This window comes from Schistocerca americana, chromosome 1 (genome assembly GCF_021461395.2).
Source record: "Schistocerca americana isolate TAMUIC-IGC-003095 chromosome 1, iqSchAmer2.1, whole genome shotgun sequence".
Taxonomy (NCBI): Eukaryota; Metazoa; Arthropoda; class Insecta; order Orthoptera; family Acrididae; genus Schistocerca; species Schistocerca americana.
In genome coordinates this window covers 563,614,744-563,641,537 of record NC_060119.1, presented here as the reverse complement: position 1 = coordinate 563,641,537, position 26,794 = coordinate 563,614,744, and the positions used below count along the sequence as shown (strand labels likewise).

The following is a 26,794-nucleotide window of genomic DNA, read 5'->3' as shown; positions in this document are numbered from 1 at the left end:
GTGGGAGCTCCTTAGTAGCCTTGCACATTGCCCCGACATAGCTCCTGGGCCAGACTGGATCCACAGTCAGACAATTCAACATCTCTCGCCTGACTAGAAGCGACATTTCGTCGTGATCTTCAACCAGATCTGGTGCAATGGCATCTTTCCATCGCACTAGCGGGAGAGCACCATCGTACCAGAGCTCAAACCTGGTAAAAACCCGCTTGATGTGGATAGCTATCGGCCCATCAACCTCACCAACATTCTTTGTAAACTGCTGGAACGTATGGTGTGTCGGCGAACGGGTTGGGTCCTGGAGTCACGTGGTCTACTGGCTCTATGCCAGGGCGGTTTCCGCCTGGGTCGCTATACCACTGATAATCTTGTGTCCCTCGAGTCTGCCATCCGAACAACAGCTTTCTGGACGCCGACACCTAGTTGCCACCTTTTTGGTTTACGAAAAGCCTATGACACGACCTGGCGATATCATATTCTTGCCACAATATGCGAGTGGGGTCTCCTATGCCCGCTCCCGATTTTTATCCAGAATTTCGTGTCACTTCGTACATTCCATGTCCAAATTAGTGCCTCCCATAGTTCACCCCATATCCAGGAGAATGGGGTCCCGCAGGGCTCTGTATTGAGTGTATCTCTATTTTTAGTGGATATTAACGGTCTAGAAGCAGCTGTAGAGCCGTCTGCCCTACCCTCTCTGTATGCAGACGATTTCTGCATTTTGTACTGCACCACCAGTACTTGTGTTGCGGAGCGGCGCCTAGAGGGAGTCATCTACAAGGCCCAATTATGGGCTCTAGCCCACGCTTCCAGTTTTCGGTCGCAACGTCGTGTGTTATGCATTCCTGTCGACGTCGTACCGTTCATCCGGAACGAGAACTTTACCTTACTGATGATCCCCTCACTGTAGTGGAGACATATCGATTTTTAGGACTGGTTTTCGACACCCGATTGACTTGGTTTCCTCACCTTCGTCAGCTTAAAACAGAAGTGCTGGCAGCACCTCAATGCCCTCCACTGCCTGGGATGCAGATCGCTTTACACTGCTGCGTCTCGACAGAGCACTTTTTCAATCCTGCCTTAACTATGGAAGTCTAGTTTATGGTTCGGCGTCGGCCTCAGCTTTGCGTTTACTCGACCCAGTGCACCACTGTGGCGTTCGACTAGCGACGGGAGCTTTTAGGACGAGTCCGCCGGTGACCAACGTCCTGGTGGAGTCTGGAGTCCCTCCATTGCAGGTCAGGCAGGCGCAACTGCTCGCCAGTTATGTTGCACACGTTCTTAGTTCTCCTGGCATCTGAATTAGTGTCTCCTTTTTACACCCACGGTAGTTCATTCCGCCCCCCCCCCCACCCCCACCCCCACATCGGTGGCCCAGGTCAGGGCTTACAATTGCAGTCCGTGTCCAATCCCTTCTATCCGAAGTGGAGTCCTTGCCTTTACCACCCACACTCGAGGTCCATCCGTGTACACCTCCATGATGTACACCTAGGCCGCGACTTCACCTGGACCTTCCACATGGCCCAAAGGATTCAGTTCACCCCGCGGCTCTCCACCGTCACTTCCTCTCGATTCTTGATATGTACCAAGGCCATGAAGTGGTTTACACTGATGGCTCGATGGCTGATGGTTACATCAGCTTCGCTTATGTCCGTGGGGGACATATCGAACAGCATTCCTTGTCTGATGGCTGCAGTGTTTTCACTGCAGAGCTGATGGCTACATCTTGTGCTCTTGAGCACATCTGTTCATGCCCTGGGGAGTCGTTTCTTCTGTGTACTGACTCCTTGAGCAGCCTACAACTTATCAACCAGTGCTTCCCACGTCATCCTTTGGTGGCGACCATCCAGAAGTCCATCTATGCCCTAGAACGGTCCAGTCGTTCAGTGGTATTTGTGTGGACCCCAGGACACATCGGAATCCCAGGCAAAGAACTTGCTGACAGGCTGGCCAAATAGGCTACATGGAAACCACTTATGGAGATCGGCATTCCAATAACTGACCTGCATTCGTTTTTGCGCCACCAGGCTTTTCGGCTTTGGGAGACGGAATGGCACAGTTTCAGTATGCACAACAAACTGATCGCCATTAAGGAGGCTACGAACGTGTGGCAGTTCTCCGTGCGAACCTCTCGCAGGGACTCTGTGGTTATCTGCCGGCTCCGGATAGGCCACGCCAGGGTGACCCACAGCTAGCTCCTGCATGGTGATAACCCGCCTCAGTGTCGGTGCGGCGCCCGGTCGACAGCGGCCCATATTCTGGTGCACTGCCCCACTTTGACTGCCCTGCGCCGAAATCTTCGGTTACCGGACTCGTTGCCGCTTTTATCTGACAACACCTCTAATTCAGTTTTACGGTTTATTCGTGAGAGTGGGTTCTATCATCTGATCTAAGTTTTAGCGCATGTCCTTTGTCCCTCTGTGTCCTCCACCCTAATGCTTTTAGGGTGGAGGTTTTAATGTGTTGCAGTGGCTGGCTTCTCCTTTTTATTCTCATGGTCAGCCAGCCATGGTAATCTGTTTTGTCGTATTAATCTCTTCGAACTGTGTCTTGCGTTTCTGTGGTTTTCTTGTCCCCCTTCGTCCATTTAAGTGTTTGTTGACCTTCCGTCGTTCTTGTGGTTTTTCCTTTCTCTCCGTTTTGTTTTACCGAGCGAGGTGGCGCAGTGGTTAGCACACTGGACTTGCATTCGGGAGGACGACGGTTCAATCCCGTCTCCGGCCATCCTGATTTAGGTTTTCCGTGATTTCCCTAAATCCTTTCAGGCAAATGCCGGGATGGTTCCTTTGAAAGGGCACGGCCGATTTCCTTCCCCGTCCTTCCCTAACCCGAGCTTGCGTTCCGTCTCTAATGACCTCGTTGTCGACGGGACGTTAAACATTAATCTGCTCCTCCTCTTCCTCCTCCTCCGTTTTGTTTTGTCATTCGCGCTTGTTTTATTCTCACTCTTGTGGCACTGTTTTATTCGAAACAAGGGACCAATGACCTAGCAGTTTGGTCCCGTCCCCCATCTTTTACACCAACCAACCATTAACCTCTTCGTCATGTTACTGGTTCATTCATCAACACATGTTCCTTCAAACAATTACTTAGTATAACCTAGAAATCAGCAACTTTCGCCGGCCGTTGGTCTCGCGGTTCTAGGCGCTCAGTCCGGAACCGCGCGACTGCTACGGTCGCAGGTTCGAATCCTGCCTCGGGCATGGATGTGTGTGATGTCCTTAGGTTAGTTAGGTTTAAGTAGTTCTAAGTTCTAGGGGCTGATGACCACAGATGTTAAGTCCCATAGTGCTCAGGGCCATTAGAACCATTAGCAACTTTCCTGGTAATTCTCTTATGCCATTTGTAGTGTATTTAAGCACAAACTGACTGTATTTGATTAATTAAAATTGTCAGTTCAGTCTACAGTAGTTGACTCTGTTTGAAACTTTCCAATGACCTGCACTCTTTACGTATTCCAGAGGGTCCTCCTTCGTAATGGTTCCTACCAAACATTGTGAATGAATAAGCTATTGGTGCTTAAAGTTGGAATGTGATAATTTGGTTTAGAGTTGGCAGAGCCAACAAATGTGAAAATGAAATAAAAGTTGTGGTAACAACTTGTGGTAGATGATCCTGATATCTCCAAGAAAATGGTTCAAACGGCTCTGAGCACTATGGGACTCAACTGCTGCGGTCATTAGTCCCCTAGAACTTAGAACTAGTTAAACCTAACTAACCTAAGGACATCACAAACATCCATGCCCGAGGCAGGATTCGAACCTGCGACCGTAACGGTCTTGCGGTTCCAGACTGCAGCGCCTGATATCTCCATTTCCGCCATATGTATCGCATTTGTCGTTATAAAAGGTAGAACTGCAAGGTAAATCCACGAAATATGTGTCGGATGGTAGATAAACCTTAGATGAGTATTTTGGTGCATATATTGTAAGTAAACTATGAAATATGTAAAGATAGGGGATGGGGAGGCATTACATAATTCTTGTCATAGAATGAAAGCACAACAATTTTAGGGGATAGTACTTACTCATTTTCAGGTGTTTATTTATATTTATACTAGCCAGTAGTTAATAAATTATCAATGTGTAGCAGTGACGTGAATGTCACAGATACAAATATAAGTGCAATCATTTTGAAGATAAGCACATAATTCTAAACACCATCTCAAGACACATTAGTCTGCATTACAGACACAACAGTGCAGTTTTATGTTTGGACCCCAGTGGTACTGGCATAAAGTCACTCAAATCCTCTGCTCCTCCTCATTTGCTATCAAATGAAATAGTTAATATTCTTTCATAAAGAATGTGAACTTAAGCTCAGCAAACTGGAAAGGAATAATGTTAGACATAAAAGATTTATTTCAAAATTTTTACCGACCTTTACCCTGTATTATATCTTCGGCAGTAGGGCTAACTGTGACTTAAGTGGTACCGGTACATTACAAAGACTTCTTAGAATAAATTTGTTTGATTTCTCTCTTTAAACATTTGGACAACCATATTACATAACTTTATTCCCAGTTAGAAAATTGTTTTTGGAGATAACTATTTTTCCTTCGCACATGTAAATCCTGCCTGTTTCTTGTTCTAATCCTGTACATAATACATTGCTATTTGTCTAACAGCTATAAGCTTAGATCTATTTTTATATTCTTTACTGGTTGGTGAACACACGCAATGAAAGTAAGTGTCTCATATTTTTAAGATGTGGGACTAACAACTTTTCTGTATGCTCCAGCCTTTGAATTCACCCGCACAGATCCTTCACTAACTACCGAAAACTAGTGTTGTACCATAATCACGATGTAATTACTTTCGATATTGTAATATAAGATTTCCATACAAATTTATGCAGAGCAAATCTGTACCTGTAATTTTCTCAGCAGTTTAGAATTTTTTGTGCCATTCAACTGTTTATCGCAGTGTTAAAACATCTGTAACATCTGCGGATTATAAAAACTTCCATAGATTGTGTAATGATGACACTGAAATAAACAAATTAGGCCAATCAAATTTACAAGTATTCATGTCTCTGTTACGAAGACACGCTCAAAAACCAAAAGTAGCATACCTGATCGGGAGTATAAAATTGTTTGTGAGATAGACCAACCATCTGGCAATCATGTCAAGCAGAGCGCCTCCCGTAGGAATCGACTTGGGGACAACGTTCTCGTGCGTTGGCGTCTTCCAAGCTGGGAAAGTGGAAATCATCGCGAATGAACAAGGCAGCCGCACAACACCGAGTTATATTGCGTTTACGGAAACCGAGAGACTCTTAGGAGAGGCAGCCAAGAATCAGGTAACGTGTGTTTATGTTATGTGTTCAGTCCTTTGAATATTTTGAGACAATTTCTGTGTGCTTTCCTTCAAGTTCGAACTCAAGTATAGACTGAATTATTACGTATTACATTTTCCTTTCAACGGTGTTGATGCTGTCTGCAGCTCTGAGATTTTCTGTCTAATATGACTTGAACAACAACGGCCATAGACAAAAACGTGCGTCGTTTTATAAATGTTCCTTTACTGTCCAGATTTACCTCCCACGCCACTGCGAAGACGGGTGTTACGGTTAAAATTTACTTACGTCACCGACGACGTAGTGTGCTGATGTTGGAAAGGACCGTTGAATGCTGGGCATTATGTGACATTCATACCAACGCAAAAGTCTTATTACGAAAAGTTCGCTTTACGACGATAACTAATTTACTGAGCGGACAAGGTTACAAACAAGAACTTTTCAACAATAGTGCACGAAGAGCATTAATTACTTACTTCATGGGCGGTCGTTGCCAACGTCAGCACACTATGCCGCCGCTGGTGTACGTAAAATTTCACGGATGTGATTCCTATCAGATTCCACACAGAATTTGCAACTGTTTCAGCTCCCATTTTAACCATAGAACATTATACAACTCTCGGATTGGTAAGGAGGACACAATATATTATTTTAGATGAAGGTCATGGACACAAGCAAAAGCAACTTCAGGTATGCCGCAGGGAAGTGTTTGAACTCTGGCTGTTCATGTTGTATATTAACATCCTGACAACCAATGTTACCAGCAACCTCGGAGTTTTCGCATGTGATACAGTTATCAACAACAAAGTACTGTCCGAAAATTGTTGCAGAAATATGCAATCAGATCTTGATAAGATTTCAAAGTAATTCAAATATTGGCAGCTGTATTTAAATGCACGGAAATGTAAAATTCTGTAAGTCACAAAACGAAAAACCGTAGTATTGTATGACTTCAGTATCAACAACTCACAATTACAATCAGTCCCATCTTAAAAATACCTTCATTTAACGAATTGTAGGGATAGCAAGTGGCAGACTTCAGCTCGTTAGCAAAGTACTGGGAAAATACAGTCTAGAGAAGAGATTGATAACAAACCACTTGTGCATCCCATTTTGGAATAGTGAACATATGTGTGGGAAGCGTACCAAATAGCATTACAGGGGATACTGAACATACAAAAGAAGTGTGGCGCAAAAGAACGCAGTTTTTTTCCACGGGAGAGTATGAGGAAAATATTGAAAAACTTGAAATGAGAGACTCTTGAAAATAGACGTCAGTTATCCCGCAAAAGCCTACTCACAAAATTTCAAGAACCAGTATTTTTTGAAGGATCCAGAGATATTCTTCAGACCCTTACGTAAAGCTCCCTTAGCGTCCATGAAGACAAAATTAGACTAATTACAGCATGCACAGAGGCATTTAAACAGTCATTCTTCCCATGCTCATGACTATAGCATGAAGAAGCCCAAATCTGCTACGTATCCTCTGTCATGCATAGTACGTACGTATGTAGATGCAGGTATCAATCAGCATAGACGGGCAAGATTTCCAACTCGATTCAAATATTAAATGGATATCACGGAAATTAATTGTAAATGAGCTACAATATCGAACAAGTGAGCTTTTAGTCCGTGTGGTTGCATTGCTTTATACGGGAAATATTTTATCCCTCTCATTATAACATCTCAGGAATAATCACGTGCATTTTCGATTACAGCGCTTCAGGCTGAATGCAGATAAAACGGCATTCAGGTCGAGTTATAAATAGACTTTATTATTCGAAGATATGCAAATAATAGCAGTTCTTAGGTCTACATTGATACTGATACTGCATTGCGGCTCTTCCTTCAGATTTATTATTAGATTGTGCTTAGGCATGGCTGAGGAAAATAAACTGTCGTGATTATGGTTCTTACTGACTGTAGGTGATTTCACTTGTATTAATCCGTTTGAATCGTTTGAGATTGTTCTCACGCAGTTCTGGACAGTTGCCTAATACAAACCACTGGGGGAAATCGACATTGTTTCAAGTTATTGTCCTGAGTCTTCCAGGATTTTGACACATCTATAAAGCCGAACCATTTACATGACTACTTTTGTGCAGATGCTGAAGCTTCAGAGACAGTTCTTTTGAAACAGAATTTTATGCTGCATGTTGTTCCCTACAGTCTGAGGCTTCCAGAACATCTACAGACGATTGGCCTAACTAATAGATGGTATGGAGATGAAACGCGATACAAGTTGATTTTCTACATCTACATTCATATTCTGCGAACCATCGTGAAGCTCATGGCAGAAGTTACGTCCCACTGTATCATTATTAGCGCTTTTCCCCGTTCCAATCATGAATGGAATGCGGAGAAAATGATTTTAAAATGCCTTTCTGAGTGCTGTAATTAATCTAATCTAATCTTATCCTCATGACCCCTATGGGAACAATATGTAAGGGGTTGTAGTAGATTCCTAGAGTCATCATTTAATTTGTTGTTTCCTCTGTCACACCCAGCACATTCAGGCTCTTACAGAAATTAAATCACTTCTTTGTAGGGTTGCATCCCGTACTGTGTAGAATCCATTGGTGATTGTCCCTGTTGAGGTCCGTAGCAGAGCTAGGGAGGTAAACTTGTCGTCAACTCCAAGGTTTGTTTGAATAGCACAGTGCTTTACGAAGTATGATGGTACTGGAGGTAGTATGTACTGGCCTTCCTGTGACCTTTGAACTGATTTAACCGGTCAGCTATAGGGGGACGTACAGTATAAAGTGGACTTATAACTGCGTCTTCCATTCTGATATGTTCCCTCATCTACTTTTTTGTTTTCCTGTCTCAATTGTTCACTCAACAGCCGTCAGATTTTCAGAGGCTTTCGCATGAAAAGCCCATTGCTGACTGCCGTTCAGTCAAAACTCGTAATATACACTACTGGCCATTAAAATTGCTACACCAAGAAGAAATGCAGATGATAAACGGGTATTCATTGGACAAATATATTATACTAGAACTGACATGTGATTACATTTTCACGAAATTTGGGTGCATAGATCCTGAGAAATCAGTACCCAATACAACCATCTCTGGCCGTAATAACGGCCTTGATACGCCTGGGAACTGAGTCAAACAGAGCTTGGATGGCGTGTACAGGTACAGCTGCCCATGCAGCTTCAACACGATGCCACAGTTCATCAAGAGTAGTGACTGGCGTATTGTGACGAGCCAGTTGCTCGGCCACCATTGACCAGACGTTTTCAATTGGTGAGAGATCTGGAGAATGTGCTGGCCAGGACAGCAGTCGAACATTTTCTGTTTCCATAAAGGCCCGTACAGGACCTGCAACATGCGGTCGTGCATTATCCTGCTGAAATGTAGGGTTTCGCAGGGAGCGAATGAAGGGTAGAGCCACGGGTCGTAACACATCTGAAATGTAACGTCCACTGTTCAAAGTGCCGTCAATGCGAACAAGAGGTGACCGAGACGTGTAACCAATGGCACCCCCATACCATCACGCCGGGTGATACGCCAGTATGGCGATGACGAATACACGCTTCCAATGTGCGTTCACCGCGATGTCGCCAACCACGGATGCGCCCATCATGATGCTGTAAACAGAACCTTGATTCATCCGAAAAAATGACGTTTCGACTCTTATAGCTGCCATACGTTTAATTTTTCAAGGCCACTGAAAGCTGGTGAAATGAGAATTGCTGCGGGTTTTGCAACGGCATAAATGAAGAAATTACATGTTTATTTTCATACTACTGACCTATTTTGTCCGCCGTTGCTCGTTTAGTACTACACTGTTTCAGGATCCTGTCCCAGTTTCAACTACGTTAGAATGTTAGTGAGATGGTCTTAATAGACTCTGACGTTTTTTGGAAAAAGAAGCATGACTTTCAATGAATTTATAACCATATGTGGGGATTGCTGCAATCACGAACAGCATAGATTTCTGGTTATTGACAAAAGAAGAAAATGGAGTGAGGGGCAATACAGACAAACCTTACAGGAATTTCTGTTTAAAACATTGTGTACCAACCTGTAACTACGTCAGTACATTGTCTACTATGGGTAAGTTCATATGCATGTCATACACTCATTCTGAGGGGATAATCTGCAGGAAGCCTTAAAAATTATACTATGGAAATGAAAAAGATTAAATGAAACTTCTAAATTTCATACTATATGAAGGTAAACATTGGGAAATGCTAAGAAAATGGTGACCATAAATGCATAGGAAACTGATAAAAAAAGATCAAGTTGGAAGCAATAGTTTTATAGGAAATGTCCAGAGATGTATTTTTCTTTTTTACTTTAATAAGAAAGACTAGCAGCACTGAAATAAAACTAATATATACACTAAGAATCAAACCAAATTTCATGATGGTTTCTCATATTCTCCATTGTCTTGCTGGATATTGCGTTGTTTATGAGTTCACAAAAATCTTTTTCAAGGTCATTCATTGTAGAATCCCTCATGCTCGCTTAATATCAATATACTTCTTCAGCCAGCGTGACTAATTGAAGGTGATAGCGTAAGTGACTTCTAATCAGCTCATCCATAACTTAATGCACTACTGGAGGTTTTTGTTGTGTGTTACATATCTCTGTTTATCCTCCAGCATCGTCATCAGCCTGGAGAGGGAACCATTGCATGGAACTAGGCGCTCCAGATATGTTGGAAATGACTGTACACATTATGGAGACTATTACGATATGCCAGTTTTACTAACACAGCACATCCTACACCAGAATCCGTAAGCACATCTTTGAATTTACACAATAAACGATTTCGACATTGAATAGACTTTTCATCGGAGGGTTTCATTTCAACAGACGATAACTGTTGTAAACAAGTCTATCTCTCTCTAATATTGTTTTGACTGAGAAGTGTAACACACCACCATGGGAAATGTACTGTACATAGATTATTCTTAAGTGTATATTTTAGTTTTGTTTGAATGCTACTAGTCTTTACTATTATACCACAAAAGAAATATGTATCTCTGGACATTTTCTGTACAATGTTTCTGCCAAAATTAGATCTATGTATGTACTGTACAAAAAACTGTCACCAAAGAAAGAAATTATATATACGTCGGAGGGGGTTGTTGTTGTTGTAGTCTTCAGTCCTGAGACTGGTTTGATGCAGTTCTCCATGCTACTCTATCCTGTGCAAGCTTCTTCATCTCCCAGTACCTACTGAAGCCTACATCCTTCTGAATCTGCTTAGTGTATTCATCTCTTGGTCTCCCTCTACGATTTTTACCCTTCTTGCTGCTTTCCAATACTAAATTGGAGATCCCTTGATGCCTCAGAACATGTCCTACCAACCGATCCCTTCTTCTGGACAGTTTGTGCCACAAACTTCTCTTCCCCCCAATTCTATTCAATACTTCCTCATTAGTTATGTGATCTACCCATCTAATCTTCAGCATTCTTCTGTAGCAACACATTTCGAAAGCTTCTATTCTCTCCTTGTCCAAACTATTTATAATCCATGTTTCACTTCCGTACATGGCTACACTCCATACAAATACTTTCAGAAATAACTTCCTGACACTTAAATCTATTCTCGATGTTAACAAATTTCTCTTCTTCAAAAACGCTTTCCTTGCCATTGCCAGTCTACATTTTATATCCTCTCTACTTCGACCATCATCAGTTATTTTGCTCCCCAAATAGCAAAACTCCTTTACTACTTTAAGTGTCTCATTTCCTAATCTAATTCCCTCAGCATCACTCGACTTAATTCGACTACATTCCATTATCCTCGTTTTGCTTTTGTTGATGTTCATCTTATATCCTCCTTTCAAGACACTATCCATTCCGTTCAACTGCTCTTCCAAGTCCTTTGCTGTCTCTGACAGAATTACAATGTCATCGGCGAACCTCAAAGTTTTTATTTCTTCTCCATGGATTTTAATACCTACTCCGAATTTTACTTTTGTTTCCTTCACTGCTTGCTCAATAAACAGGTTGAATAACATCGGGGAGAGGCTACAACCCTGTCTCACTCCCTTCCCAACCACTGCTTCCCTTTCATGCCCCACGACTCTTATAACTGCCATCTGCTTTCTGTACAAATTGTAAATAGCCTTTCGCTCCCTGTATTTTATCCCTGCCACCTTCAGACATTGAAAGAGAGTATTCCAGTCAACATTGTCAAAAGCTTTCTCTAAGTCTAAAAATGCTAGAAACGTAGGTTTGCCTTTCCTTAATCCACCTTCTAAGATAACTCGTAGGGTCAATATTGCCTCACGTGTTCCAGCATTTCTACGCAATCCAAACTGATCTTCCCTGAGGTCGGCTTCTACTAATTTTTCCATTCGTCTGTAAAGAATCCGCGTTAGTATTTTGCAGCCGTGACTTATTAAACTGATAGTTCGGTAATTTTCACATTTGTCAACACCTGCTTTTTTTGGGATTGGAATTATTATATTCTTCTTGAAGTCTGGGGGTATTTCCCCTGTCTCATACATGTTGCTCACCAGATGGTAGAGTTTCGTCAGGACTGGCTCTCCCAAGGCTGTCAGTAGTTCAAATGGAATGTTGTCTACTCCTGGGGCCTTGTTTCGACTCAGGTCTTTCAGTGCTCTGTCAAACTCTTCACGCAGTATTATATCTCCAATTTCATCTTCATCTACATCCTCTTCCATTTCCATAATATTGTCCTCAAGTACATCGCCCTTGTATAGACCCTCTATATACTCCTTCCACCTTTCTGCTTTCCCTTCTTTGTTTAGAACTGGGTTTCCATCTGAGTTCTTGATGTTCATACAAGTGGTTCTCTTATCTCCAAAGGTCTCTTTAATTTTCCTGTAGGCAGTATCTATCTTACCCCTAGTGAGATAAGCCTCTACATCCCTACATTTGTCCTCTAGCCATCCCTGCTTAGCCATTTTGCACTTCCTGTCGATCTCATTTTTGAGACGTTTGTATTCCTTTTTGCCTGCTTCATTTACTGCATTTTTATATTTTCTCCTTTCATCAATTAAATTCAATATTTCTTCTGTTACCCAAGGATTTCTACTAGCCCCCGTCTTTTTACCTACTTGATCCCCTGCTGCCTTCACTACTTCATCCCTCAGAGCTACCCATTCTTCGTCTACTGTACTTCTTTCCCCCCATTCCTGTCAATTGTTCCCTTATGCTCTCCCTGAAACTCTGTACAACCTCTGGTTTAGTCAGTTTATCCAGGTCCCATCTCCTTAAATTCCCCCCTTTTTGCAGTTTCTTCGGTTTTAATCTACAGGTCATAACCAATAGATTGTGGTCAGAGTCCACATCTGCCCCTGGAAATGTCTTACAATTTAAAACCTGGTTCCTAAATCTCTGTCTTAGCATTATACACTCCTGGAAATTGAAATAAGAACACCGTGAATTCATTGTCCCAGGAAGGGGAAACTTTATTGACACATTCCTGGGGTCAGATACATCACATGATCACACTGACAGAACCACAGGCACATAGACACAGGCAACAGAGCATGCACAATGTCGGCACTAGTACAGTGTATATCCACCTTTCGCAGCAATGCAGGCTGCTATTCTCCCATGGAGACGATCGTAGAGATGCTGGATGTAGTCCTGTGGAACGGCTTGCCATGCCATTTCCACCTGGCGCCTCAGTTGGACCAGCGTTCGTGCTGGACGTGCAGACCGCGTGAGACGACGCTTCATCCAGTCCCAAACATGCTCAATGGGGGACAGATCCGGAGATCTTGCTGGCCAGGGTAGTTGACGTACACCTTCTAGAGCACGTTGGGTGGCACGGGATACATGCGGACGTGCATTGTCCTGTTGGAACAGCAAGTTCCCTTGCCGGTCTAGGAATGGTAGAACGATGGGTTCGATGACGGTTTGGATGTACCGTGCACTATTCAGTGTCCCCTCGACGATCACCAGTGGTGTACGGCCAGTGTAGGAGATCGCTCCCCACACCATGATGCCGGGTGTTGGCCCTGTGTGCCTCGGTCGTATGCAGTCCTGATTGTGGCGCTCACCTGCACGGCGCCAAACACGCATACGACCATCATTGGCACCAAGGCAGAAGCGGCTCTCATCGCTGGAGACGACACGTCTCCATTCGTCCCTCCATTCACGCCTGTCGCGACACCACTGGAGGCGGGCTGCACGATGTTGGGGCGTGAGCGGAAGACGGCCTAACGGTGTGCGGGACCGTAGCCCAGCTTCATGGAGACGGTTGCGAATGGTCCTCGCCGATACCCCAGGAGCAACAGTGTCCCTAATTTGCTGGGAAGTGGCGGTGCGGTCCCCTACGGCACTGCGTAGGATCCTACGGTCTTGGCGTGCATCCGTGCGTCGCTGCGGTCCGGTCCCAGGTCAACGGGCACGTGCACCTTCCGCCGACCACTGGCGACAACATCTATGTACTGTGGAGACCTCACGCCCCACGTGTTGAGCAATTCGGCGGTACGTCCACCCGGCCTCCCGCATGCCCACTATACGCCCTCGCTCAAAGTCCGTCAACTGCACACACGGTTCACGTCCACGCTGTCGCGGCATGCTACCAGTGTTAAAGACTGCGATGGAGCTCCGTATGCCACGGCAAACTGGCTGACACTGACGGCGGCGGTGCACAAATGCTGCGCAGCTAGCGCCATTCGACGGCCAACACCGCGGTTCCTGGTGTGTCCGCTGTGCCGTGCGTGTGATCATTGCTTGTACAGCCCTCTCGCAGTGTCCGGAGCAAGTATGGTGGGTCTGACACACCGGTGTCAATGTGTTCTTTTTTCCATTTCCAGGAGTGTATAATCTATCAGAAACCTGTCAGTATCTCCAGGCTTCTTCCATGTATACAGCCTTCTTTTGTGATTCTTGAACCTAGTGTTAGCTATGATTAAGTTGTGCTCTGTGCAAAATTCTACCAGTCGGCTTCCTCTTTCATTTCTTAGCCCCAATCGATATTCACCTACTACGTTTCCTTCTCTCACTCTTCCTACTACCGAATTCCAGTCACCCATGACTATTAAATTTTCGTCACCCTTCACAATCTGAATAATTTCTTTTATTTCATCATACATTTCTTCAATTTCTTCGTCATCTGCAGAGCCAGTTGGCATATAAACTTGTACTACTGTAGTAAGTGTGGGTTTCGTATCTATCTTGGCCACGATAATGCGTTCAGTATGCTGTTTGTAGTAGCTTACCCGCATTCCTATTGTCCAATTCATTATTAAACCTACTCCTGCATTACCCCTATTTGATTTTGTGTTTATAACCCTGTATTCACCTGACCAGAAGTCTTGTTCCTCCTGCCACCGAACTAATTCCCACTATATCTAACTTTAACCTATCCATTTCCCTTTTTAAATTTTCTAACCTACCTGCCCGATTAAGGGATCTGACATTCCACGCTCCGATCCGTAGAACGCCAGTTTTCTTTCTCCTGATAACGACATCCTCTTGAGTAGTCCCCGCCAGGAGATCCGAATGGGGGACTATTTTACCTCTGGAAAGGTGGGAAGCGATGGGGGAATCTGGCAGCAATGCGTAGTGAGCTTGAACAGGCTCTCCCCCACAACTTACTCAATATAGCTCATGTAAGCATGCGAGACAAAACATTAGTCATCCTCAGGTTACATTAAGCTGAAACCACCTCTAACCTAGACAACGGGCTCAGTTCGGAGAGGAAGAGTGTCCACTAGTTTCTTCCAGTATATGATACTGAGCTGAAGCCACTCATTGACGATCAGATCTCGCAAAGCTACTAAACTGGGAACATGTTTACTGGCAAGTTTCACCCACTGTACCAAACAGTCCCAAGCGTTTACTGTAGTGTTAACATCGGCTGATTTAAAGAGCCATTCGACGTCAGAGGAAAGTAGGCATGAAGACCGTTGAACATAGCTGTTGTCATCTTGAAAGATGCGGTAGCCACAGCATACTCATCATGAATGTGTAGAACAAGTGGCAGTACTTGATCACAGATAAGATAGAAATAAACATCCTGGTTCACATTTACTGTGACCTAAATGAGAGGGCCCAAGTCCTGGCACAAGGAACAGCACCAAAATAACAAGAAACCACTTCCAACCTGAACCACACCCTCACAATCTCCAGGTTAAACGCCTTCTTGGGCCGCGTGAGTTCCCTGCGCTTCGTATCATTTCAAAAGAGAGAGAAATCACGAATCATGGGACCACACAACACACCTCCAATAAGCTATTACCCAGTTTCTGAGTCGTTTGGTCCACTGAAAACATCCAGTTTTATGTGCTGCTGTGGCCAATGGCCTTTTATGATGTATCCGACTCATAATGTTTATTGGACACAGTTCCCTTTGCATTTTTCGCCTGGATACTTATTGAGATGATTTACATTCACTGACAGCAGCAGTTCCTGCGGGTTTGAAACCTCTTGTCATTGTCAAGGCGACACACTTCAGAAGATTTCCATCTCATGTGTGATGAAACGTGACACATTCCGCTAAACAAACGAAGATTTATGCAATGTACTCCATCCCCTTGTCGCATCTTGGGTATAAAATCGAGACTTCAGTATCATAACTAAGTTAGCGATAGGTGTTTGCGAGTCACTGCAACCCCCATGTATACATCTGCTTTACACAGTTAATGGCGGCATGACTTGTAATTTCACATGTCGGACGCCGCTGCTATGCGTTTATCTGTTTCCTTGTAAGTGATATTCCCCGTTACTAACGATCATTTTATATAGGACTGATGTGGGCATAGTATAATTTCTGATCCGTAATCGGATGTGAACAATGGACGCTATACATTTCTGGAAAGCTATACTGTTTTAAGGAAGTAGTTTTCTCGTTTTACAGTTTGTTACCATAGTTAATCGTAGAGAAACCTGCAATAAGGATGTATGTCATGCACTGGAAACATATTTCTTACATTAGAATATTAACAGCGCTGCATTCCACACGACTGATAGGTCGGAAACTGAAGCTATCTAATATTGTATCCTGTTTTAAGTGCCTTAGGAGTGCACGTGTTTATGTTCTCTCTAGCCAATATCCTCCTGGTACTGATCCCAGACACTAGAAAAACACTTTAGAGCTGATAGCATAGTTGAGTTACATAAAATGCTTCGAACTCCATCCATCTGGAGCTCCATCATGCATAAAAATCATCAATTTCTTGTTCTTCTTAAACGTCTGCTATTACATCACAACACTTTCAAATCTGTTACTATACAACGATAAGGAGTGCTAACCTCCTCGACATGGGCAAATCTTGTGCACTTGGATGGGCGAGGACTCGGCAAGCTCCATTCATTCATTAGACGTGGAGTGTAACAGTGTGCTTCTAGTCGGCTGCAGATTAAATCGATAACGGTGCTGCAGGGCAGGCTGGTCAAAGACAGTGCGATGGGGTCTTTCAGTCTCTAATTTTATCCTAAGACTGCGAGAATGCTCTCCGACTCCCATCTGCATAGACATAGATCGTAAATTATGCACCATGCTCGAGGTGTTAAATATATATAGAGTGCTGTCTGGTATACTCTGATGATATATGTGTTCGACAACTAACAACGAATGTACGTACTGCACAGTCATCTATCTACATTCTCGATGATACTCGCAAAATAGAGAAGGGGAGGTTTAGCTATGATACTGAAATTGAGGAAACATGCTGTCGCATCATTGGCCGGCGTTGAAATTACTGTAGGATTGCTAAAATTGTTCGCGCTACCAACTCTGATGCTTAATATTGTGGTACATCGATGGTGTCTTTTCCATCCCGTCCGTCCACTGGTACACTGTTGGTTACCACATAATGAATCATTGACATCGCTTGTTTGAATTGGAAAAAGAGTTTTGGTGGAGGGGCAATACTTTCTGGGAGTGGCTAGCACTGAAACAGTGATCGCGTACACGACAGCAATACAAGGAATCAGTCGAAATGGAATGCAACCCCATCAGCTATTCCGTCCTTGTAACAGATGAGTTTAAATGTAGAGGCCATCAATCACCTTCGGACTGCAGTTTGGAAACTCTCCACAATGACATCAAACTCTTCCCATTTCCTTAAGTTGTAACTGTTTTTTATTTAAAATCATCCAGTGTGTGTGGTGTGCTATGGCAGCAGCAGTAAGTAACAACAGAACTTATACCGTGAGACGTCTAGTTTTCTGTGAGAAACAATGGATCAGAACATCTTAACCTCAGTTTAGAGCTTGACACAGACCTCGAAGTCATGTCGGAAAAAACAAAATGTATGGCAGTGTACAAGGCGTGTTACAGCAGAAAAAAAGCTATGTTTCAAACAACAATGCAAAGTCACAGGGAGGGTCTCTTTGACTTATAGTATAGTTTGTGGGCTATGGTCATCCTCCTACAGTACAGGTGATGAAACTTTAAACTGGTCTGCGCAGTGGATCAATACCTGTATATTTAATAGGATCATCACATATGCTCAATGTATGGGTATTTGTTTTCGATATATGGTAGGAGACAGATGTGGGAAAATCTTATCGAGTTCTATATTGGATGAAGTTAGTGGAGCTTTTATAGTTCGTAATTTTTCTCTGTTGGATGGTGCAGAATAACGAAGATAGCATTTTGGACTGATAGACGTGAATGGATCCTGAGAGATGCGGATCAACTTGGGACTGTAGTATCTGTACATAGTTGGGGGACACACCACAATGCAGTAGCAAAATCCTTGTCCTCCTTCCAGTTCCCATACAATCTTTTATATTATCTAGTGCTGCACAGTAGGCTTCGTTTGGTGCTGACTTTACACTTCGTACTCTTTGGGAGAGCTATGACAACTTGTTCCCATTTCCACTGAATGGTCAAAACACGGTCGTGTCGCACTAACTCAGGTCACTCTGTTTCTACACGAGTTGCAGGAGGTGGTGGATATGGCTCTCTCTGACATCTGCTCAGTTCCGAATTAAATTGGAACGATCACATGCGCAAAGCTGCAGAAATGGTAGCAGTTGCAACATGCGTAGGGACTACCTAAAACCATGTTGGAAATATACTGTAGCAGATAGGTTCGAGAAAGGTGACTCGGTTCAAGATATGAGAGGCTAGAAGTATGAACGACTTGTGGCTGTAATCATTAAAGGACTTCACGATCGGATACAACGCAGGTATGTGGTTGAATGGAAAGACTTTATTCCTAATCATAGACATCATTTTTACTGAAAGCGTAGCACTAGAGATCTGAAAAGCTAGTGTACATTTCTTACGACCTCAATCAACATTTACTGCTGTTTTGTGATCATTTTCAATCAACCATCGCCTATAACTCTGTGAATATATCACAGAACCTCTGACATGGCATCGAAACAGAATGCATTACAAATACTGAAGGAGTATCTAGCACTGGCATGAGAGAGTTGCAAATACCATTTTCATACCACGCTCCTTAGCCAAATCACTTTCAAAATTCGGTTATTTTATTTCGAGGGTGCACCGTTGGAGACCTGTAACCACACCTCTGGTCTGATAATATACACTCCTACGATCACCGTCCATATTCAGTGTCACGGTATTTGTCTGGAAAAAACATGTCATTCGGAGGTAATGCCATACCTCGATTTATAAAGCCAGTATATCTTGTAACAGGGGTACTTTGATGCACCTGTAGAACCAAGGTCGCTTGAAACACTAACATACAGTAGTTGTTGCGATCGGGTTTGTTAACATCTGGTGGTTTGTAAGACGATTATACATCTCTTTCTAAGACATAGTGGTAGCATTCACAAGAAAATCTTATGAGACATGTCCACCCATCGCTGGTTTTCTCTCAGTATTATTCACGAGGTATTATACTTAGTAGTAGGGGATGCTTGATAGGTTCACAATGAGCATAAGGCTTATAAAGTATGTGTTTGTGTTCTGACACGTGCAAAGAAAATGACTATTTCCAGTCGTAAGGAAGGTATGGATTTGATGTGGAATACTGTGATAGAAAGGGAAGATTATGTCAGGTCATAAGAATGGTACAGATATTTCTATTTCCAGAGCCACAGCCGTCAGCAGAGTGTATTTATGATACTTCTCTCACTGTCGAATCTCATTCAACTGAGACTGCGATCATAGCATTTAATTATAAGTATAGTGATCAAATATGTTTGTGACCAGTTTTCCTAGGACGATTCTATGTGTGCCTGGCGTGCATCACCGGTGACCTGTGACCGGAAGGATTCACGTCTCCCATTAACGCCAGGATCTGTCCGAATGGAGAGTGCTGTTGGGGGTGTAGCAATGTAGCTGACTTAACCGTGTAGTCCTCTAGATGGCCGTATAGCGAAATAATACTCAGTATGTGTTGGAGAGCTTTCGTGATCGCGTGGATATTTGAGAAGATTCAATATGGATGTGTGTTTGCACTGGACCATTATTCTCTCCCATGTAAATTGTCTGGTTGACTGCTTCTGCACATTTCGCACCTATATTTACTTGAGGGAATATCGATTGTGGTGTGTGAATATAGCAGGTGAAAGCCACGTTTTCTAGACACGAGAAACATCTTAGTTGACTTCGTAAATTCTAGGGATGATTTGGAATCTGTTATATCACCAACATCGGTGTTCACAAGTGGAAATATCAGTTTCCTCTATTTGTTTCGAATTTTCATGTAAAGGTCTTTGCAGATGGGATAAGTTTCTAGTTACTCAATGGTTTACATCACACTCCACCTTGCTAAAGTCTTGGATTTGTAGAGAAATAATGTCCAGTCTGTATCTTCAGTATTATATTGCGCGAGTGGTACTGCTACACAAGCAATATTGAAATCGAGAAGTATCGCGAAAATAGTGTGATATTCTCACAAACCATGCAAATACTGTGGAATACTGTTTTTGTAATCCCAGAGTCTGGAGATGAGTGTAGAAAAGCAAGCAAGCAAGTGGGTCGGGACCAGAAACAGTTACGTCTTTGTATTGAGGGAAACCCACCCAGCCTTTGCACAACAGTTCTGAGTGAGACTTCAGTCCACTTAGGGCGCTCTGGTCATGCATCAGAAGTGGATGACCACCCGACCTCGTGGGAAATATCTAGTGCAGCGAGGAGTGTACTTACGGTGCATGTTCTTACGCTGTCTGTCTTCGCAGTATATATACAAATGATGTAAAAGTGGCGATTTTTCATCGTGCAGGATACAAACTGTATCTTTACTACATTGAAACAGTACACAGTGATATATTGCTGCGTTGGAGATTGGGTTCACGCACTAATATTCAAGCTCCCGTCCTCAGTGGCAGAGCAGTGTAATTGAATAAGAGTCTTTCTGTATTTGACGATCTGTAGGTCAATTTGCAGGGCTTAATTGCCAGTCAGTATGGTGATCTGTAAAAAATACAATCATAATACTCCATTCATTCACAAGACATCCTTTATGCCAGGACATAGGAGCATCTACAAAATGATTTGAACAAGATGGAGGCAAGGTATGCATGGAAAGTTCTGAGAAAGCAAGTGTTCAAAGACAAGCTGAAGCAGACCATCTATCTCTGGTGGGGATGCCGTCACTCATCCACCACTGTGGCATTAGGACATCTCCAGACCTGTAGCTGTAGGATACCGAAAATTTTCGCCATTTTTCTCTTCTGTAAGACAGTACTTCGAATTCTGTTTGTGTAATTGTTCTGATTTCTGTGCTTAGATGGTGCTCTCTTTCCAAACAACAAGAATGCTTTTACGATTAACAGTATTTCTGCGAGCGTGCACAGACATGATGAAAGCTCTTAGCAGTGAGAACGTTTAACATTTCTGAGATGTATGTTGACAGCAGGACGTCACGATTTCCAGGAAGGGAACACATGATGTCTCGTTAGGACCATCAGGAAGAATGCAATCGGTATTATTCTGGGCTATTTTCGTAAACAGGACCTGGTCACTGCGCGAACATTTTGTGGCGATGCATAAGGCATGCTGAGCAGTTAAGCACGGCTAGACGCAGCTCGCATGTCCCGTTAGAGTCGCTAGAAACAGTGCACCCTGTGCTATTCTGGAACAGATTTCTATAGTGTGAACGGCGACGTCAGAGTCCACTGGTATAGCATCAGCAATCATAAAGACCCATGCTGCCCAGAGGTGTCTTGCAAATGGGACCAGCAGGAGCTCACCTTGGAGTTCTGTGACGTCAGTATAACACTCGAAGAACTCTGGCTGTATACCTGAAAATAGACGCAACTTTCATCTGCTTGCTGTGGGCAGCAGTGGCGTGAGTGCGATGGCTCATGCTGGTTTGTGTCCGGAGGTGGCTTGTGGCGGCATCGACGCACGTGTGCCCTTGGAGCCTCTGATACATTGACGATAGTTCGAAAGCGTTTTCATGTGCAATGAGTGTTCGTGCACTACATTATTTCTGGCTGTTTAAGCGCTTTGAGTGTGTTGGCAGAGCGTTATATATGCATTTTTCAGTGATTTACGAGTAGTTTGCAGGTCTGTATGCTGTGTACAGCATTATTTTGACAATTTTGAGTTGATTTTCATGTCTGCACATGAGTGTACTGCATTATTTATGAGTTGTTTTCAGGTCTGTAGGCTGTGTATTGGAACCCCAAGCATCTCAGGGTGAGTGTTTTGTATCAGTGTAATAAATATACTATGTCAAATCCATCCCTAAATAAATTATTCCAAAATGAATAAAGTACAGTCCTTCCTCTCTCCAGCAGCTCAGCACAGGCTGAGTCTTTTCCCGCCATTTTCCCCTCCAGACCGCCATCTTGGATCACATCATGGAAGGGACAACAGCGCCCTCTGGTGGCAGTACTGTATACTATGTCAGTTGGACTCTGGACCTCGTGGTGAACACACTGGATGGAGGTATTGGCTCAAATTGTTTAAATACAGACTGCCTACAGAATAAAGACTTACATCCATCCTATCCAGCACAGGCTGAGTCCTTTCCCCACAATATTCCCCCACCCCAGACCGCCATCTTGGATTATGTTATGGGAGGGATGACAGTGCCCTCTGGTGGCGGTGCTGTGTACTAGGTCAGTTGGACTCCAGACTCCATGGTGAACACACTGGATGACGGTACTGCCTCCAATTATTTAAATAAAGACATACACCCACCATAGGCTGAGTCCTTTTCCCGCCATTTTCTCCACCCCAGACCGCCATGTTGGATTATGTCACAGAAGGGACGACTGAGCCATCTGATGGCAGTACTGTGTACTGGGTCAGGTTGGACTCCAGACCCCATGATGAACACAGTTGATGGTGGTACTGCCTGTAATTGTTTAAGTAAAGACAGAAAATGAAGACTTATATTCAGCACAGGCAGAGTCCTTTTCCCACCAATTCCTAGGAAGAGGTGGCGGTTGGTTGACTTAGGTTAGTGGAGGTAGCCCTAGTGACCTATTTTTCCGCCATTTTCTTCGGTTAGTGGAAGTAGTCATGGTGTGTTGGATTGTCCAGATGTAATTTGAACTTCCCACCAAGGGGGCATGGCACTTTCCCACTGAAAGCCACCATTTTGAATAGCAGTACTTGTGTCATCAGCTGACGTCATGGCCGCCATCTTGGATGACGTCATCGCCGCTATCTTGGCTACATCTAGCAGCAATGAAGAGTGGTGTGACATCTGCTTTGTCCCACTACTCATGCCTGAATGGGCACTGGGGGACGCCGGTTTGAACAGCAGTGTGTGAAATTTGTGCAAGTAAATGCAATTCATTATTAATGTACAGGTGACAGGATTTTCGGTCTCCCTGACATCAAGTTACTGTCGTGCATCGTTAGGAGCCCATCAACAACGGTAATTATCAGAGAGTGTTAGGGAGTATTCAGAAGGAATTTTGTATGTCAGACGAGGGTTCGAAAGATGGGGCACTTAGTTTGGTGCTTCCTGAGGCAAAGGCTGAACTGGTGTAGATTTTCACTTACACTTTTTTAGCGTGCCCTGCCTCAGACTGGTACACTTACCCTCCTCCGACATCCCTGAAAGTCTCCATTTACTGGGCTATTTACGCCACCTGCTTAAATTGTAAAACTGACATTTGTGTAAATTTTACCTAACAATTTTGTGAACTTAAGTAGCATAAAATTGACAAATCGTTTAGTTTGTCTGGTCTTCTTACTACGAAACTTCTGTTCTTGTAAGGGTCAAATTTAGATCGAACTGTTGTTGTAATTAGTTTCTACACAATGTTAACATAGGTTTTTTCTTTCACTGACCTCACGGAAAGTTTAGTTCTTAACGAAATAGCCGACCCCAAAAAGTGTCGAATATGGGAAACAATTCGTGTAGTCCCAAATTTTCGTGTAGTGGTAGGAGGGAGGCCATGGACCACCGGTGGGGGATGAGTGTGTGGCCGGGAATGCCTTTGAAGGTAACTTTTGTACGATTCCCAGCAAAAACGTATCCCAGTACAAATTTAAACTACATTAAGTTTCCTACAGAAAAGGCCCTATTAAATATTACGTTAATTTTTTAGTTCGCAAGAAGAGAGCGAGAGAATATTCAAAACGTAGCGCTACGCGTATGTGCTGTACCCTAGGTGTTTATTGTAGGTCACTTTGAGAAAGTCTTCCGACGTCATAGACTACAAGTGTCCTGTATCAAACTGTTCGTATCGATTTACTCTACACTACTGTGATACAACAACATCCTGTATATTTCACGTGCATTTAACATATTTCACACATATTTGTTCACGTATTTCATCTGTATCGTTAGCAAATTTTGCCCTGCAACTTCATCTGAATTTTGAGGTAACCTGTATTTCTGCCAGTAACTGACGGTTGCTTCGAGGAAAAGAACTGTCGCTGGCAACTGTGTGATTCTCCGCCGTTTTAAACTATACGACTCTAACAGGGCTTTAATTATATCTGCGGTATTGAGCCGTGTGGCATGATCTTTGGTCCTGAAACACGCTGGCACAATTATTAGCTGAGAGTAGTGCTCATTCTCATAATACAGCTGATGCACTGAACAACGCAAATAGGAGACAGGTTGCGGCTCATACTTTTAGAACGTCCTAAATCAACTACTTACATGAAAGAATTACCAAAGCTCGTTTTCGGGCTTTTCCACGTGTCACTCCTTCTCATCGTCACCCCGCACGCCAAGCAATAGTACGAGTATCTTACTTCCACCGCATTTTTATTTATACAAATAATGAGCTACGTATATACAAAATTTGTTGAAATTGCGCCAGGCCCTCCTGAATTATGCTTTTATGTCATCCCTTATCATCCCAGACCCTCAGCTACAGGGATGCAGAGAGTATTTTATTGTTACAGTAAATTTTTACAGATATTAAGTGATACGTGTTCCAAATTTGGTAGAAATTCCCTTCAGCGTTGTGGAGAGATGCTGATACGTAACTCTCTTTGCGTCTCTTCCACTCTTGACCACAACTCTTGGGGTAAAACGTCATTGTGAGTGTCGCCAAGATATCTGGCGACCACAAAAACGATGAATTTGTTGCATATTTAGGACGTTATCGAAAACTTGTCCGTGGCACGTATTGTTACCCTTACTTAGGGTATATTACCCCACATTCATACAGAAACAGTGCGTTATGTATACACAAAATTTGATTGATATAGCTCGAGACATTCCTGAATAAGGCCTCTGAGCCACTCCCCTTTTCACACCCACCTTTATTGGTGGTAGGTGGTTCTTCGCGGGCGTGCGCACAACTCACCAAAGTTTCATATTAATCGCACAAGTGGTATAGGAACGCATAGAAGACGTACAAGCAAACAAATATTCATGTTTAGGGTTCCGTGCAGCTCGTGGTCTTGCGGTAGTGTTCTCGCTTCCCGCCCACGGGGTCCCAGGTTTGATTCCCGCCAGGGTCAGGGATTTTTCGTGCCACGAGATGACTAGGTGTTGCTGTGTCGTCTTCATCATCATCATTCATCCCCATTAGGGTCGGAGGAAGGCAATGGCAAATGTTTTCCTCCATCTTAAACGTCACCTCCCTCATGCTTTAAACTAATATTTTGTACATCTTGCACAGCCTTTATATCTATTTCTAAGCGTAGGGATTTTTGAAATAACAACAAAGACGTATGGTAAAGAATAACGATTTTTCATTCAGACATAAATACTCACAATAGTAATACAGCTTTACATCACAAATCTTGTTGTTTTCACAGTACTCGAAGTAGTGATGCTTTTAAATTCACAGTTCTTCTTACTGTTTGAAATTTTTTTATTTACAGTTCTTGTGTTTTTAAAAATGATAGTACTGATTGAAAAAAAACTTTTTGTACTTTATTTTGCATTACTGTTTATAGCTGTGGAAGAGGTATAGTTTCTTTTACACTAATACTATTACTAGTGAAATTCCACCCAAACAGAAGACTTAATTTATACTTTGAACTGGATAGCTCTAAAATTTTCCACCTCAAGCAACTGAAATAATTTAATAATACAATCCCCATATCCCTAAAATGTTCATCCCAAACAGCTGCACTAAAATGAACTGGGTGGAACTCACACTTAAGACTAGTATGACTTGGATAGCTATTGGTAGGTGAAATTTAAAAATTAATCTATTTGCACATGCGCTCATACTATCACACACGCGCATGAAGTGCAAAAGAGAGAAATACAGCAAACTATTTTTTCCTTCATTTACATTTTTTAACTAGTTTCATGATTTTGGTTCAATTTCTTAAATCTTTTTCATAAAAATATTGATAATTTTTAATTTTTTAAATAATTTTTTATAATTTTTTCCCAGCACATACTGCTTATGTAGTCATGCCTAGACGTTATGGTATTTATTTATAAAAAAAAGAATATATTTACGCACAGGCTTACATATTTACACAGACATCCACACTCAAATGCACTCACAAGTGTACACACGGGCACACATAAGCACTCACACATGCAGGTGTGCCATACATTACACATACAATATTTCAACTATGATAAAAGAGCCATACTATTAGGTACAAGCTCTCACTCAGCCAGTCACTCACTCACTCTCCTTCACACCGTCGGAGTCCCCCACCCCCTCTCGCGCTTCAAGTAAATTGTGTGAGTACGGTAGGGTTTCGATCTTATCATAACAAATGGCTCTTTTATCGTCATGAAGTGACAATCCGACTTTAGATTGCAGCACAGTGTACACCTCATGACCTGGCGATCGAATACTGGTTTGCTGTACCAAATGCGGTGGTTGTGGCGGAGCAGCGCGAACTCCACCATACAGGCCTTGCAAGTAGTCTTCAACCGTGAGGACACGTGATGCCATACGTCGCACACCCTTACCCTGCCTCTGGGTGGTTCCGTCTATTGTACGATATGCATACATTTTGGATCTTAGACCCACAAACTCCACAATCGGCAATCCATCCGCCTCATCTTTTGTAAATTCGATAACCTTCTTATTCTGAGGTACAATACCGTAAGGATTATTGGCTGCTTATCACGATGTGTCGAATTAATTACCGTGACACCTAATTACTTCATATGGATTGGAGTTCTTCACTCAGTAGATGAAGCTACTTGTATCCACATAAAGTAACTTTGGTTCCACGAAATGAGTTTTAGCAGTACATGTGGAGTTTGGAGATGTC

General features: G+C 43.1%; 1 protein-coding gene across 1 annotated transcript in view; it reads left to right on the top strand.

Annotated features, from left to right (window-relative positions):
• The first annotated feature begins 5,121 nt into the window (after positions 1-5,121).
• Positions 5,122-26,794, top strand: part of LOC124624898 (heat shock protein 70 B2-like) — a 138,495-nt gene continuing 116,822 nt past the window's right edge. Inside the window, exon 1 of the mRNA XM_047149137.1 lies at positions 5,122-5,298. Coding sequence (XP_047005093.1) covers positions 5,122-5,298 — 177 coding nt within the window. The remainder of the gene's footprint in view (positions 5,299-26,794) is intronic.